Genomic DNA, 17,072 nt, shown 5'->3' on the forward strand with positions numbered 1-17,072 from the left:
TCGATTGTTGAAAAATAGACGTTATCTCCCAGATTTGAGTTATTAATATGTTGTGAAATTGAATCGATGAGACTATCTATGTTTGGCATTTGTTACTTGTTTTTGTGGATCGCTTTGTTTAATATTTTCGAATCAAGAGCTAATTTTACAGATTTGTCCTTTTTGACCGTAATTACAATAGGAGAAATGAAGTTTTTATCCGAACATTCTTGTAATTTTTCAATGTGTCCTTGTTCAGAAAGTTTCTTTAGCTCAGCGGATACCTTGTCTAATAAATTTATAGGAACACGGCGGCCTTTTTGGTGTGATGGGGTATAATGTTTGTGGAATTTTGAACGAACTGTATGTACTTTGGACTTACCAATTCTGGAGATTAGGTCGGGATAATCAATAGCAATATGTTTTTTGATTGGGCAATATTCTTGATCTACCTGATTGATTGTTACATGATTACTTGATTGATGTATTGAAAGTCCAAGAGGTGGAAACAAATCTCTACCCAATAGAGAACGATGTCCATCCGCCACTACTTGAATTTCGATTGGATTCGCGTACCAATTGCTGCTTTGAATTGAAGTTTGGAGAATGCCCACCGTATGAATAGGTTCATTTGAAAATGTTTTCAATTGTTTAGGATTCGCTTCGCGTATCCACTTCGATTTTGGGTCATGGGAAATGATTGAGTTCGCCAAGGATTCATTTATTATTGTGCATACGCTGCCCGAATCCGCCAAAACATTTGTTGATGTATTGCCGAGAGTTACAGGGAGATTGGTTGCGTCCACCGAAGTTGCGGAATCTGTTGAAGATATTACTGCTACACAGTTATCTTCATCTGAAGAATAGTTTGACTCCAAATCGGGATCAAAATTGGCCGAAATTTGATTGACGTCTTCCGTTTGATCGTCTTTTTCTACGTTATTGACCCGCGGTTTAGGTTTTGGGTACGAATTGGGATCTTTAGGTTTGCGACAAACCTTTGCGAAGTGGTTTTCAATACCACAGTTATTGCATCTTTTTCCCCGAGCGGGACATTTATTACGGTGGTCGGAGGTCCTATTAGATCCACAGAAATGACAGGTTGTAGGCTTCTTCCGTGCTGTTGTGTTCATATTGGAAAAAGGGGTAGCATTCGCGATACGTGTCCGTTGTACTTGGTTAACCGTTGACTGTGACTCGGTTTTGCTTGCGTTCATTTTTAGTTGGTTGAGTGTACCCATCTCAATATTAATTGCTATTGCCAATGCTTTTTCCGGGTCTACTGTTTCTTTAAGAAGTTCCTTCTGAATGTCATCATTTTGCATACTTGCGATAAAGACGTCCCGGATGATAGTGTCCCCTTTATCTCCTAGATCACAGTTTTCCGAAAGTTCTTTGAGATGTCCATAGCACTTCTCAATAGGTTCTCCCTTTTGCTGTTTTCGTGTGAGGAAGAGGTATCTATCGAAGGTTATATTATGGATCCGAACGAAAGTTGTTTTCAGAACATCCCAAATATCCTTCGTTGAGATTGTTGCGAGGTTGATGGTTGAATTTTTTGAGTTGAACACGCGCCGCCCTTCCATGCCTAAGCTCAAGTACATCAAAGAGGATGCTTTTCGATCACATAACTTCCACGGTTTGTCACCACAAAGTACGCCGACTGTAATGACACGTTGACATTGATTTTTCCACGCTGTTTTTGCCTGCTCATTGCGGGTACGTCGATCTCGCTCTGATTGTGCCGTCGGGTTGTCAACTGCGTCCTCATATGCTGGCTCAGGAGGTAAGAGAACATGTTCTGGAGGGTCCACCAAGAGAAGGTCCACTTCAATTCCCTCTCTAGCGAGGATTGCGAGTTTCAATTGTATTCTCCAAAACTCCCAGCGAATTGGAGGTTCTAGTGTCGCCTTTTCCCAAAAAGGTTGAATTCCAAGTGGGGATTTGCCGCTGTCCTTTGTCGCTGACTGCGCCATGTTATATCTTATCTTATTGAATAATTTAGGATTCCCGTTGCGAATGCTTTGTCTTAAGAATGTAGTAGCAAGTGCAGGGCGGATACACAACTAACTGTGTATTACGAATTCTGATTATTGGAAACGCGACGCGGATCCACTGCTAAGTTTAACTTAGGATTATGAAGAGCGTTTGCAGAGTAACTTGAATTCAGATTGACTAAATGAAATTATGATGACTATTAATAAACTGGTATGAACAAAATATGAAATAATTTAGTAGACTAACGAGAATATTAATATAGGTGAATAAATAGAAGTCATAACTTTTAGTTATAAAACACATGATATAATTATAGATATAGAGGGTAAATAATTTAGTGCACATACAGGTTTCGATATATATTTAGGTATCCATACGTATCACACAGCCCTTAAACGCATGATTTCACTATTCAAATGCGACAATATTGCTTAGAATGTTAGATTATCCCCGCCAATCGAAACTTTTGGGCTCGTATTTTAGTGCCGATTTCCATGGGATCAGTAAATGTACAGCAACCAAATGTAGAGTAGACTCTATATTTTTGCAAGAGTTTCTTGCTCGAAGGAAATTCATTATAAAATTAGATTTACAAAATTTTCAACATTTTTTCAAATGAACTGACTTTGAACGAAATGACGTGAATTGTACGAAATCAGTTAATTGTTTTCAAGAAGACCATATGGGTTTAATTGAGGTTCAATTTTGTTCCTGAAATTATATTTCAGTTGTCTTGGCAGTTGTTCATCATTTGTGGATCCACAAATGTGCAAAAACTGTTGTCAGCTTTTTAGTCAGCGTTTTTGCCTTCAAAATTTCACTAATATTATATCCATTCAAAATCACAAAAATCAAATCCGATTAATGTTTTCGAGCTCTTATGGATACATTTTACAGATTTTAATGGCTATGGTTCAATTTGGTAACTTTCTACACGAAATAACTGCTATAAAGATCTAGAAAATACCTAACCCAGTGAATCCAAATTTGATAAACCTTGGTAAGACAAGCATGATCCTGACATCTTTTGCAAGAACTTGAAATACAAACATTTTGTGGCAAGAAATATTCTTCACACCTCTTGACAATGTTTTGACAAATCTTGATATGACTTTTCATCATTTCTGAGTGCTGCTCGATGTATCTAGTCCCCAGAAAAGAAAAAAAATTCCTGTGAACTCAAAAAAACAAAGTTTAGTTGCAAGAGTGTTTAGTTGCAATTTTAAACCTAAAAACCATAAATTTTTTTATCATGAAGTTTTTGACCCAGAGATAGAGGGCAAGGGGCGTCTTTGAATTTTGCAAACAAATAATTACTTCTTTTTTGCGTCGGCTTCATTTTATTTTATTTCATGTCAGTCTCATATTCTTTTTTCATTAGTAGAAAAAAAATGAGAAAAACTAAGAACAACCAAATGATATTATCTAAAATAGGAGGTCTCCACCTAATCGCTGACCTGCTTTTGGACACAATTCAGTAACCCAATGAAATATCAGAGTCGTAGGACAAGTTTCAACACCAAACTATAATTAGGTTTCTGCATTGAAGTTACAGTTGTTTACTAAAAGATTTGGCTTTGAATGAAATTTGTTTCAAAAGAACTGGCTAAGAACTTGCACGAACATTGAAAACGTCACCACCATATGAATTATGTAGGCTCAGTATTTCAGATTTTTTCACAAAAGCTCAATAATAAACAAAAAAATGATTAAAAAAGACAATAAATTTTGAATGAAACTCGGTTCTTTAATGTGAAAAACTTTACAATATAGTTTAATTGTTTATTATCGTTTTCCGGATTAAAAAGTCTCATTAATATACCACCCATTCGATAGCAGTTAGCAAGTTTGCATTTTATATTAAATTTTGTTAAATTTTGCTACATTGAACATTATAGGCAAGTTACAGCTAATTTTTAGTTTACAGAAAAAAAAAACAAATGATTAACGTAAAATCACCCCGCAATTAAACGCCGAAATAATCGAAAATCAAGTTATGTAAAATGAGGTCATTTTGATTTATCATAAAACAATTTTTCCGATAAAAATTGCCAAAAAAATCTTTCTGTTCAATTTCGCAATACTTTGCTTATACTTACAGGTTAAAGCATAAAATTTGAGACTACTTTTCATTTTGTCTAAGTTTATTTCTTAATTTCGTGGGCTTGTCCGCCCAAGTCGCCAGTTCAGCCAACTTCAAAGTGGACTAGGGCGGAACAAATTTTTCAAACAAAAACCTTCAATCCCGTATTTTTGAGGTTGATTATAATAGCAGTTTGTTCTTTCACTTATTTGGAAATAAGCATGTTCAAGTTCATATCTAATTATTGAAAACTTCTTATTTAGATGATTTTTAATAGCCGCAAAGCAATAGCTGAGGCTATCATTGGCCTTCTCTTTTTTTTTTACAATTCAGAGAATTTGAATTGTATTGGGGCGCTGTCTTTTTTACGACTCGAAGAGCACTATTGGTGGAGCGTCTTTTTTAATCGGTAATTTTGTTTGACTGTATTTGAAACAGGAAGTGAAATGCGTGAAAACAAAGTTTTTAGGTCAAAATGATGTGGAGCAGAGAGAAGATAGATTGGTTTCAGGTTTAAGCTATATTTCTGAGAGAGAGCGAGAAAAGTAGGTGTGAAAATATTTTCGTTAAGCGAGCAAATGTTTTGCGAGAACACTTGCGGTATTTTTAAAGCAGTTTTTTAGGTTAAACGCTAATTTTTGTCAAAGATGTTTTCATCGTTTACTAAAACTAACAATAGTGCGTTTGAAAGTTTTTTTGACCATCAGAATTAACAGATGATGTTTTAGATTCAATTTTGAGCTTTTTTATTAACAATTTTGTTAAGTTGTATGTTTGTTTAGCAGATTGTGTATTCTTCTTCAAATTTTCATAGCATTTGAGGAGTTCTGTGATTCAAAACAGCTGAATTAGTGGTTTTGGTTGGCTTTCAATATAATTGTTATTGATTGTGAGTTAATTTTGTCAATAAAAGTTTGAGTAAATTTAAGCAAAATTTGGTTGATTTTTTTTACTGTTTTCTCAATTTTTTGAACGTTTTTGCTCATTTTAAGCTTTTCGCTATTGTTTTTTTTTCAGTCTTCACTTTTGAGCTGTTTTATACGTTTTGCTCTGAAAGGGTGACGTTGAAGGCCAGAGAGGGCAATTTTTACTAACTTAAATAACAAAAATTTCTTAAATTTTTACGGGTTCTTTTCTCTCATTCTCTGCATTTTCCTGTTGTTTAACAAGTTTTTGCAAGGTGTTGGGTGGTTAGGAGTGTGACTAGAAGCAGTATAAAAATTTAGTGGACACTTAACTGGTGGGAAATAGCTTTACAGCATTTTGTGAATAATTTTCTTCTAATGTTTTGCCAAAATAATTTTTTCTACATTGTCCTTGATTTCTTTTTTCTTTTCCTCGGTTTCTTTCTATTTGAACAGTTTAGTCGCCTCTTCTGTCAATAAAACGTCAGTTACTAAATGAGGACCCGCTGTGTTGATATATTGTTTGCCATTAGTTGTTTTGAAGCCGCAATTCGAATTGAATTTTTTAAAAAAGATTCTGTATCAGTTGTTGTTGTCAATTCCTCTTCAATTTTTTTTTCTAATTTGCCTTTTATTGTATGCAATTGTTTAGCGAAGCTAATGAGAAAGTTCTTTACTTTAGTTAGGGCAGTCAACTATCCAATCGGAGTCATTTCCGGAATTCCTACGGCTACATTTTTTAAGAACTGTTTCTTGATTTTTGTTGTCAAATTCCAATTCGAATTTATTTTGGTCTTACCGAAACCGGATTAGGAACAAAAAACAAACAAGTTTGCGGCGTGCATTTTGTTCCATTGAATTTTAAAGTAGAGTGAGAATTTGGTGTTTGAACGAAAATTCGCTTTATCGATTGCGATTTTTCATTCACATGCTGTAAATTGACTTTGATTTTGGATGTTTTTTCATTTTTTTCATTGCCTTTTCTAAATAGTTTTCCCAATCCATTCAATTAACTTTCTAGGTGTGAGTTGTTTCCTTAGTCAATCAAAATTTTTTGAAGTGTAGGCCAGGTTTTGTACCGCTATGTTTTTTTTTTGTTGTCAAGAGTTGTGTTACAACCATATGATGGCATAATCACTTCAAATCTGCGTTCTGTTCATTTTTTGTTGCAATTTCAACCGAATTGTGTGCGTGACGTAGTTTTTCACTCTTGGTGGAGAGAGTCTTTTTTCACTCACGTGATTAATTATTTTGTCACATTAGACTTAACGCTCTCTCAATGACAACTTCATCACTCTGAAATTGACTTTGCTTTACAGTAATTGAAAAAAAAGTCAAATGTGTGGGTGTCACTTTAATTGAAGGATATTCGAGGGCAGATAATAGAAACAGCAATGAAGGAGATTCTTAACCAAGAAAACTTTTCAGCGTTTAATAAAAGAAATTTATTTTTTGGTTTGTTTCTTGTAGCGTCTTTTTGAGAATTCAGATCTACGGAACTACAGCGGATATTATCTGACAATCTGCCAGCTATGCTTTTATTTGCTCTCAAAAAGCTCCATTTAAAGCAAAATGGAAGCAATTATTGTGAACGGGTTTGTGTTTTCACTACTCAAACAGGAATATTGGTATTATACAGTTTTTTTTTTCGATTCGAATACGAACATTGGTATTCTACAGGTTTTTTTTAAAACACGAACAAAAAATTTGTTATTCTACAAATTTTTACGATTCGAAGAGAAGTATTGTTATTCTATAGGTTTTTCTAGCTGAACCAAGATTGTTAATGATTTGAACTATGACTTCTGTTTTCGAACCGTGACTTCCATGTTAGAACGTTTACTTCTGTTTGCGAAATTTGGAATTTATCGGTAGTTTTGTAGGTTTGTTACTTAAACGTAGTAAATAGGAGCTGCTAATAAATTTCAAGGCTGGAAGGTCATTTTGAGACGTTTTATTTCCACAGCAGTCCTCCCCCTACCTAACCAAATTACCCCAAACATCAACCCCAGCCAGCTACCCCGCCCAGCTACTAACCCCCACCCAACACCTACCTATCGCCCCGCGCACGTACTTTTGCCTCAGGGACATACCCCCCATAACCTACTCCTCCCTCCTCAGCTACCAAACCCGCTATCATTCCACGCCATTAAACAAAAACTTGCGTCTGCATTTGGTTCGAAACATTTTAGATCTATTATGTATTTAACTTTGAATCTCTTTCAATTTGATATTTGCTTTTTAGGTAGAACACTGACTCTTTTTTGATGTTTTTGATTTAAGGATTTTATTGAACGACTTTTCGAGTCTTTTTCCTTTTTCTTTCAGCTATGTTTTTTTTAGCTGAAGCAAGTTTGTTCAAGACTTGAACTTTAACTTTTTTTTTCGAATCTTGGCTTCTGCTTTAGGACGTTGATTTCTGCTCGCGCACATTGAACTTTAACAGTTGCTTAGTTTTTGAAACATAGTAATTAAGCTCTGCTCGTTTAGTTCAAGGTCAACCGGTCATTTTGTGTTTTATTTTTGCTTTCATAACAATTGCCCTTACCTATCCAGATTACCACAATTTTTACCCCCACTTACCGACCATCCCAACACCTACCTACCACGCTACACACTGAGTCCAACTGCATATCAATTGCAGACTGTAGGCAAAATCTGGCTCTTAATCCTCAAAATCAATGGTAGAAATTCCATTCTTAAATTGTGGGAAATTTTCTAACAAGGTGATTTGGTAATGTGAAATTGCACATAAGGTTCTGACCCCGCTCATCCACAATTTTGGCATGATTGTCTACCAAAGGAGGAACATAGAAAAATCCAAAAATTCAAGTATTTTTTTTTAAATTGGTGTATGAACAAAACGATAGCCTTCAAAGCAAAAAACTCAGTGATGGAGTGAAAAATGGTGCATTAGATTGATGAGATGTGTAAATATTAAGAAAGCGAGTCAAGACAAACAGCAAAATCAAACAACAACAACAACAACAATTAATTACATCAAAAACTTCAAGTCCGTTTTAAAAAACAAAATTTAATAAAAAAGTCAAAAGAGCGTCAGATAAAACTGATACTAAACAAAATAACTTTTAATTCCAGAAAAAGATATGGGACTACTCAATAAAAAGGCTTGGTAACAATTAGACAATAAAGAACAAAAACAGTAAAGTTGTAAATTTCTATTATTTTTTTTAAAACAATTAATCTCAAAGTAATGAAAAGAATCAGAAATCAACTAAACTATCCCATAGGTGACCAATTTTTCCATGGAAGGAATTAAAAACTGTCGGTATTGAATTTTTTATGCGGTTAGAAAAAGAAGAACCTATAGACAACAAATAAAAAATCAATTAAAACTTGGCAGAAAACGCTTTCGAAACCTTAAAGTCAATACCGACAGTTTTGCAAAAACTGCAATGTTCGATTGCAGTTTTTGCAAGCACCAATATTGTATGATGTAACTTCTCATTAATGAAGCTAAGTAACAAGTAGTTAAAAAGTAGTTAAGTAACAAGTGTTTTGAATTGTTCTGTGATTTAATTAATGTAGAAAAGATCGATTTTTTTAGTAAAAAAGACCGACTGATTACAATCCGAATTATTTTTGAATTATACCAGTCCAAAATTGGTCCTAAACTAGCCCTGCTAATGCTGTTGGCCTATTAGGAACACTTAATTATTCGAATGTTCTAGATATTGTTCTTTGGTTAGTTAAACACTCAAAAATAGATGCTGCATTTTTGATAATCAATGAACAAATTTAGCAAAAAAGGGCAAAGCTTTAATTACAGAGCACTCTCAATGGAATTTGAACTAGAAAAAGCCCCATTTTGAGTCTAAAAAGATTGTATTTGTGGTGTTTGGGTCTGTAGTTCCTGTAATTTTAATCAAACTGGACTAAAGAAGCTTATTTCGTGCTGATTTTGATGAAGAAGTCTTAATTTTTCCATGGAAGGAATTAAAAACTGTCGGTATTGAATTTTTTATGCGGTTAGAAAAAGAAGAACAAATAGACAACAAATAAAAAATCAATTAAAACTTGGCAGAAAACGCTTTCGAAACCTTAAAGTCAATACCGACAGTTTTGCAAAAACTGCAATGTTCGATTGCAGTTTTTGCAAGCACCAATATTGTATTATGTAACTTCTCATTAATGAAGCTAAGTAACAAGTAGTTAAAAAGTAGTTAAGTAACAAGTGTTTTGAATTGTTCTGTGATTTAATTAATGTAGAAAAGATCGATTTTTTTAGTAAAAAAGACCGACTGATTACAATCCGAATTATTTTTGAATTATACCAGTCCAAAATTGGTCCTAAACTAGCCCTGCTAATGCTGTTGGCCTATTAGGAACACTTAATTATTCGAATGTTCTAGATATTGTTCTTTGGTTAGTTAAACACTCAAAAATAGATGCTGCATTTTTGATAATCAATGAACAAATTTAGCAAAAAAGGGCAAAGCTTTAATTACAGAGCACTCTCAATGGAATTTGAACTAGAAAAAGCCCCATTTTGAGTCTAAAAAGATTGTATTTGTGGTGTTTGGGTCTGTAGTTCCTGTAATTTTAATCAAACTGGACTAAAGAAGCTTATTTCGTGCTGATTTTGATGAAGAAGTCTTAGCCAGAAATTGGCCAGAAATTTTTGACAAAAAAATTAATAAAAATAGCCTACAATAAAGTTTTTTGTGTTTACAAATAAAAATCAACAACACTGTCTCAGAAAATTATCAATTTTTAGCAAAATTGGCAAAGCTTTAGTCAAAAATTCCGGAAAATGTGACAAAAGTCTCACCGGAAATCACTCTATTTTCTCAAAATTTAAAACTCGACAACTCCCTGTAAAAAACGAAAATTAAAAAATCTTTTTAGTTCCATATTCTACGATGGACAAGCTTTCTAATGATACCAGTCTCAACTCTGTACGATGAATATATCGATCGGCCAAAATTGACTGAACAAAAAAACCCATTTGATTATATAGTTCCTTCCCCCTCAAGAGGGGTCGGAACAAAAATTTTTGGATTTTAAGGGAGTTGAATTAAAAACCCCTAATTGTGCAATAATATGTTTCTATGCTATAGAATCAACGAGACAAAGCTTCTCGCTCGATTCTACAAAGTTTGTTCTATTTTGTGGAATCCAATGACAAAAGTGTAGATCTAGCGACAAATCGTTCCTGTGTTGCTATATTCTCACTATAATAATAATTATGGTTTCTGCGTAACCGCAGCGGAACAGCATTAGGCCTACAGCAGCCTGTTTTTCAGCTGCCCTTTTTCTTATTATTCCCCACATTTCAGACTGATCTTTTTATGAGCAGCACTGCTCTCTTTTTGGTGACTATAGCCACTTTTTTTTGCGTCTGAAACTTTCACATGGTACCATTATTGCAGCCAACATTGGTCAGGCTATGGTCAAATTGAAGCTATGGTTAAGTAAGAGCTCATTCTCACACAGTCAGCTTCACGGAGGCAGGGGATTGACCTCACAATCATTGGCATGTGAACCACACACCTTACCTCTCGGCTATCACGCCACTATAAGGTTTTACATCTATTAACATTTTAAATTTTTGTCGAATTAACGAAGTAAAGGGGGCGCTGACTAGTAATGGGGTTCTGGTGATTAAAAGTAGATCAAATAAAAGGGAAAATTTATAAGAGTCAGCACCCAAAATTTTAGCGAGGTGATTCTCCTGAGATGCAAATAACTTCCTTATTCAGCAGGTAAAATCAAAATTTTTGTCGCAAAAATGTTTAAGACTGGTTACGCACTGGGAGGAGTTTTAAAAATAAAATGCAGCTTACTTGCGGACTGAGAGATCCGGAATTTTCGAAAGTGCCCTCCTGTGCAGCTCAAAGTTTAGATTTTTGTACGCCTTTTGTTCCATAAGCTCATTTTATTCATAAGCTCAATTGTTTGAGCTGAGCTTTTCTAAAGTCATCACAGAGCCGACCTTCTAAACTCTTTCTAGGAGGAAAAATTGGACCTCGAAAACTTGCTGTGCTTTCTATTGAATAAATTTTAAAAACCTGTTGCTCTGGAATGGTTTTGTAGCAATATTGGCGAGTGTCTCTCTTCTCTCTGCAGTCAAAACAGAAGACTTGATTACAAATGCCAATGTTCCTCTTCTAGCCGAGTGATTGTACCCTTTATTGTAGGCATGTCCACCCTGTTTGTTCTTCCCCTTTGCCTTCTTCTGGTAGTTGTTCATTCTGCCCTGCACATCGTCTGCTGATCGCACTCTTTTCACACTCGGCATCTGACTCAAAAGTTAGATCAATCATAATCCCTACGCTAATTGTTAACATACACAAAGAACGCTCGTCATACTTAACATGGGGTGACAGTTGTAGGCAAAATTTTGCAAAATGATAAGGAAACGAAAACGACGAATACAGGCAAAGGAATCTTCATTTCCAACGAAAGCCACCCGATTCACAATTTCTTGACTATACAATTGAACTTATCAATGAGAACATGAACAATGAATGAACATAGGTAGAACATGAACAATGAATGAACATAGGTGAATGAACATAGGTTATCACCATTTTTGTCCGGCATTAGTTAATTTTTGAACAGTGAGCATGAGAAAATAGGCTGACACAATCGGAAAATTACTTAAGCAAATTTCTAATCTGGAAAGGTATTTGCCATTATATTTAGTTGAAAGGTATTTAATTTAACTAACACCTTAAATTTAAAGGAATAAAATAACTAAAAATCAAAATTTAAGTTTTCTCAAGTTTTTAATTACCTTGGTAAGCCATGACAGTCTTCAGTTGTAGTTTCTTATAATGTTCGGGAAAGATTTCAAGCATTCGTTGGACAATTTTTGAAGTATTTTTGTCTATCATATCAACTATACCACCAGTTCTTTCATATAAGAGCGTTTATATAGAATAATATAATATTGGGAAAAAATCATGTTCATCCTCCGATCGATAGGTTGTAAGATATTTGTAAAAGTTACTAGCTAAAAATGACTTAGAGGGAAATAGCTAAAATGGAGGAAATTTGGCTGGTGTTTGCTGCCGTCCTTTTGATTCTATTCCACTAGCCAATGGAACAATCAAAGAAAAGCTGGCTCTAGGAATGTTGTTAATCCAAAAATTTTTGAAATTTATGGAGAGGAAGTGAAAACAACGTAAAATTGAATTGCATGGAACGTCGAATTTTTCGAAAGAGTTGCTAGTGTGGTGTCCTGTTTTTTCACCCCTATTCTTTTAACCCCCTATAATTTAACCCTGATTTTTTAACCCCTATATCATTTAACCCCTCAATTATTTAACCCCTATATTTTTTCGCCCCGATTTTAAGCTTCCTATAACTGAGGATAATTAGGCCTCAATCAATTCTATTTATTCTGATTAATGGAGATTAAAATCGGGGTGAAATGACTGAGGTGTGAACATACTTTTCACGCCTCAATCATTTTACCCCAATTTTAATCTGTAAATTCATGGATCATAATTATCGGGGACATAAAGCTAATTAGTTATCTCATCTAGTCCTTAATGGGGCAATTAAAAGCAATTGAAAACTGAATGCAACTCAAGAACATTTCTTGTTTCGTTGCATTTTGAATTCAGCATGATAACTGCCGACTTCGAGTTTACTATTTCTTCCAAAGTTCCATTTTAAAAAAGTTTTATTTTAAAAGATTAAATAAGTTTACCAATGCCTGGTTGTTCAAAACATCAGATCTATAAGTGCCGCGTTTGCGCTTTTACACAAGATGACCAATTTATTTGCGTAAACGGTGAGCACAATCATAATGCTTCGATTGGAAAGCCGGCCACACGAAAAGTTATAAAAGAAATCAAAGCCCTGAGAGAAAACCTAACGCCCACAGCAGCCTTAGCTTCCGGAATTTTACCAGTAAGTGACGTTCTTTCCACCCAGTATACGTTGCCGACAAAACCAAATTTAATACAAACCTCGCAGCGTTTGAGAAAGAATATACAAACAATGTCAATTCATGAGTCATCGGACCGGCATTTTGATATAGCCGATACTTTTCAAGTTTCGAGTTTTTGCGGTATGACAGCGGAAAAGATGACCATGAGCGTATTTTAGTTTTTGGTGATCCGTATATGTACAGCCAATTACTTGATGCCTTAGAAACCATTGCCCCAGATTGTAAGCCCGATAAGGTTCTGTTGGATTTTGAAATTGCCCCTGTTAATGCCTTTCAGAAACATCATCCAGCTTCAATGCTATTGGGCTGTTATTTCCATTTTACTCAAAATTTTGTAAGAAAAATTGGAGAAATTGGACTAAAAAAGCTGGTGTCAGCAAATCATGAAGTGGCCCTGGCGCTTAAATGATCCCTGCTCTAGCTTTCGAAAAAATTGAGGAAATCAAAAAATCTTTTGAATTGATTGTCGAGGAAATAAGTTATGTGGCGGATCAGCAGAATTTACATAGCTTCGTTATTGAGAAAATAGGCGAGTTTAGTTTATATGTCCAATCAAATTATATCAAGTGTCCACTATTGAACCATCCTCACACATTCCCCACCCCCCAAATTTGGAATCAAAGAGACGCAGCCATTGAGGGAATTGTCAGAACAACTAATGCTGTTGAGCGCTGGCATTATTGGATACAAGCCTTGTTTAGCTGATCCCACCCCGGAATTTGGACACTTTTGCTTAACTTACAAAAAGACGCGGCGGTGCTAAGATTAAACTTTTTGAATTCCTCATCCGGGCAAAAATTCCCAAAGGAGAAGAAGTATGAGAATGTGAAAGGCAAAGCGCAAAACTTGATGCAGATTTACAAGGATGAAATTGATATTCATTTTTTCAGGGCTATTGGCAGTTTGACTTAGTTGTGTATTATTGTGTTTCTTATTGTGTTTACCTTTTCGTGTTAATTTAAATTTGAAATCCATCTTAACATTTTTGAGTTGGCGCCCTCCTTGCGTCCTCGTCACCGAGTTACGTCGAAGCCTCATATCGGTACTCATTAGGGAATTTGAATCCGCGCGTTAACCCTATGATGGGACCCCTAATTGGGAACACAGTTTTGCAACATTTAAATATGAAGCTTGCACAGCGTAGCTGCTGCCAAAATTATCAATCTGGAAAAATATCATCAATAACACAAGATTGAATTTCGTTTGTATTGTGATTTTACGCTTGCTCAGAAAGTAAGTTTAAAATTTAGCTTGCAGCATTTCATATGAAAAGTACGGGTTTTTCCGTCTTTTAGACTAGGACAGTTTTTGAATTTTTTTGATTCAAATCAAAGTGCAAGTTAAAAGAGGTCAGACTTGTCAAGTGTTCTTTTTCGATCAAAGGCATTGTTCTAAAAAACAGTCGCGTCATTATTCTTTGATTTCAAACAAACGCAAGCTGTTCAATGCCGCACTCTTGAAGGTCAGTAGTTTTGTGTTACTTAAGTGCTTTGAACTTTAGCTTTGCTAATTGTTCTTTTGGATGCCGAAATAGATAAAAGATTTCGGTGGTAAACCGATTTCGGGGTGAATAAATTGCGGGGTTAAATGACTGAGGGGTTTTTATATACGGGGTTAAATTATAGGGGGTTAAATAAATCGGGGTGAAAAGGAGTAGAACCGCAAGTGTGACTAGTTGGCTGAATCTATTTATACTATGGGCAGAACATGCTATATTTTTCGTTTTTCGGTTTTTCCTTGAACGAGTACGGTGTGCCCTTGATTTCTTACTCCAGAAATATCTTCATATTATCTTTATTTTGAGAAAAAAAATTAGTTCTCCGACTTTCAGGTTTTGAGTTATTTGTAAGACTTGGCGGGAAATTGCAAACATGCGGGAAAAGTTGGGGACTCTGAAAATTGTTTCTTACTTTGTTTCTTACCCACAATTCTTTGACATGGCTTCAAAATACTGGTCCCCCTAGCTCTGGACACGAGCAATTTATGTAATTAGTTATAGTTCATAGGATCCCAAAAAAATTTGAACAATGAGTTGAACTTCCAGATCATATTGTCGAAAATTAAGTTGATTTTCCAGTTCATGGTTCATTCCGCATGACCAATACCTATGAAGATAACAACGTAGCAACGCCATGATGTCGGAAATTTACAAAAGTTACTTTAAAATCATTTTGTGTTTTCGAAATTTCATTGCTCATTGATTTTGGCACATCCTCAATATAACACTTGACCTCTAGCCATAGCTAACTATTTTAATGTAACTATGGCTAATCAACAACGAAAAACGTTCGAAATAAAAAGATATCGGAGTTTCTTCATGGTCAAGGTTCACTTGCGGACAAATTTGAGTTTGATTGCAAAATCCACAAAACCTGTCCATTTTGATCCTTGTACTTGAAGATGGCATGTACAAGATTACCTGAACTATTGTTCAGGTCAGATTCAAATGTCTGTTCAATTGAAGATTATCTGAATGGAAGTTGCCTGAACTGAGTTCAAGTATCTTTACTCGAACTTTTCGCACTTTCTGTAAGCCTAAGATAGCCTGTAATACAGCGCCTAAGAAATTTTAGCAAAGCAGCATTACAGTCCATTGCTATGTAAATATGGGCACATTTAAGGACATCGGAATTTACTTACCACAATGCCTTCTAATAACCCAATGACTGCCTTAATCGCCACATCACTCGGACTTAGTTCACGATACATACGAGCAACATACCCGTTATTCCCTTGTATGGTAATAATCACTCTCAGGTGGACCAAATCAATGTGTACTCGAATTCCGTTTTGAAGCGGCCTCGCCAATGTATTAAAATTAGAAAAAGATTAGGATTTCAGTTCACTTACTAATGAGAGTAATTTTGCTCGTCTCTTATTTGTGCCGATATAAACATAGCAGCGGACTGTAATGGATTGTACGATGACGTAGTAAATTTGACCACAACTTTGAACTAATTTATTTTCCCTATTAACACAAGATTTGTTAAAAATCGATCATTGAAAAACAATATGAAAACAATAGTATGACAAATAAGATGTTGATTTATGATCCGGTACTATCATAACCCTGTGCGTTCGAAGCTTCCTCTGATCAGGCTGGTTCAAGACCATTTTCTAGACATTCATGCGCTCGATGACTTTTTCAGATACTTTAAATTGAGCGCACAATGAGGAGAGGCGTTTGAAGATTGCCTGATCAGAGCTCATTTTGGCCTGAGACCCCAACCTGGGTACTATGTTGATTTTTCCGAGATTTCCATGTTTGGTTTACCTGGGTTGGAACTGCGAGAGTATCCAGCTGGACATGAGATGCAGAAGGGGATACGATGAAGGAATCCTCGTAACTTCGGCTGCGATGGATGCTGGACTGACTGCCGTGTATTCTATCGTAACTGACTGTCAAGTAGTTCATACCTCCACCCCCACCACTACCCCCGCTAGTTGAAGAATGATGCTGCTTCTTCTCGTACAGTGAATGTTGACTATCCGTTTCATCAACACAATATATCCCTAATGACGGAACCCTGATATCCCCATTTTGAAGTTGGGTAAAAGAGCCAGCAGCATCTGTGGTTGTTCTGGTGATGTTTTTGCTGGTAACGGAAGCACTCGTAGTTATGGTTGGTAGCAATTTGGGAGATAAACTTGTAGGAATTAGATCACACTCGATCTGCGAGCAGGATCCCACTGATTTTGAGCGGGAATCTTTCCTAACGGGTGGACTATGTTTTCTCTGGCCATTAACGTTAGGTCTTTTTTCTGAACTGTTTGCATTTGGGGTTGTAGTAACTGTTGTTTGAGTGACGTCATCGTGGCTGCTGATACTGCTACTGCTGTTGCTACTACTAATACTAATGTTGCTGTTTATTCTTCTGGTATTGAATGGCGATGAGTAATTGTGTGGGTATTGGTGATGACTGATACTGACTTGTTCACTTATAAACACATTGTCTTGTTCGTTATTGTCTGTGTGTTCGGAGTAGTTGACCAGTTTGTGAATGGAAGCATCCGACCTGCTTCTCTGATCTTCACAATCGCTCCCAATTCCTAACAAGACAGATGAACCCACGAATGCTGAGGTTTAAATTGTAAGAATTACAACAGAATACTTCTATGAAGTTCCGGTCGCTACCCTCATTTCAGTGTTGTTTCAAATGCCTAGCGCAGCAAACATCGAAAT

General features: G+C 35.6%; 1 protein-coding gene across 8 annotated transcripts in view; it reads right to left on the reverse strand.

Moving 5' to 3' along the window:
* The window catches only part of LOC142345788 (uncharacterized), a 97,672-nt gene that overhangs the window by 13,291 nt on the left and 67,309 nt on the right, over positions 1–17,072 (reverse strand). For all 8 annotated transcript variants that reach the window (XM_075398137.1, XM_075398140.1, XM_075398134.1 and 5 more), the window contains 2 exons: positions 16,164–16,939; positions 10,998–11,227 (listed from right to left, as the gene is read on the reverse strand). In XM_075398137.1, the coding sequence (XP_075254252.1) occupies positions 10,998–11,227; positions 16,164–16,939 (1,006 nt within the window). The remainder of the gene's footprint in view (positions 1–10,997; positions 11,228–16,163; positions 16,940–17,072) is intronic.

The sequence above is a fragment of the Convolutriloba macropyga genome, chromosome 9, assembly GCF_964194025.1.
Source record: "Convolutriloba macropyga chromosome 9, txConMacr16.3, whole genome shotgun sequence".
NCBI classification, from domain to species: Eukaryota; Metazoa; Xenacoelomorpha; order Acoela; family Convolutidae; genus Convolutriloba; species Convolutriloba macropyga.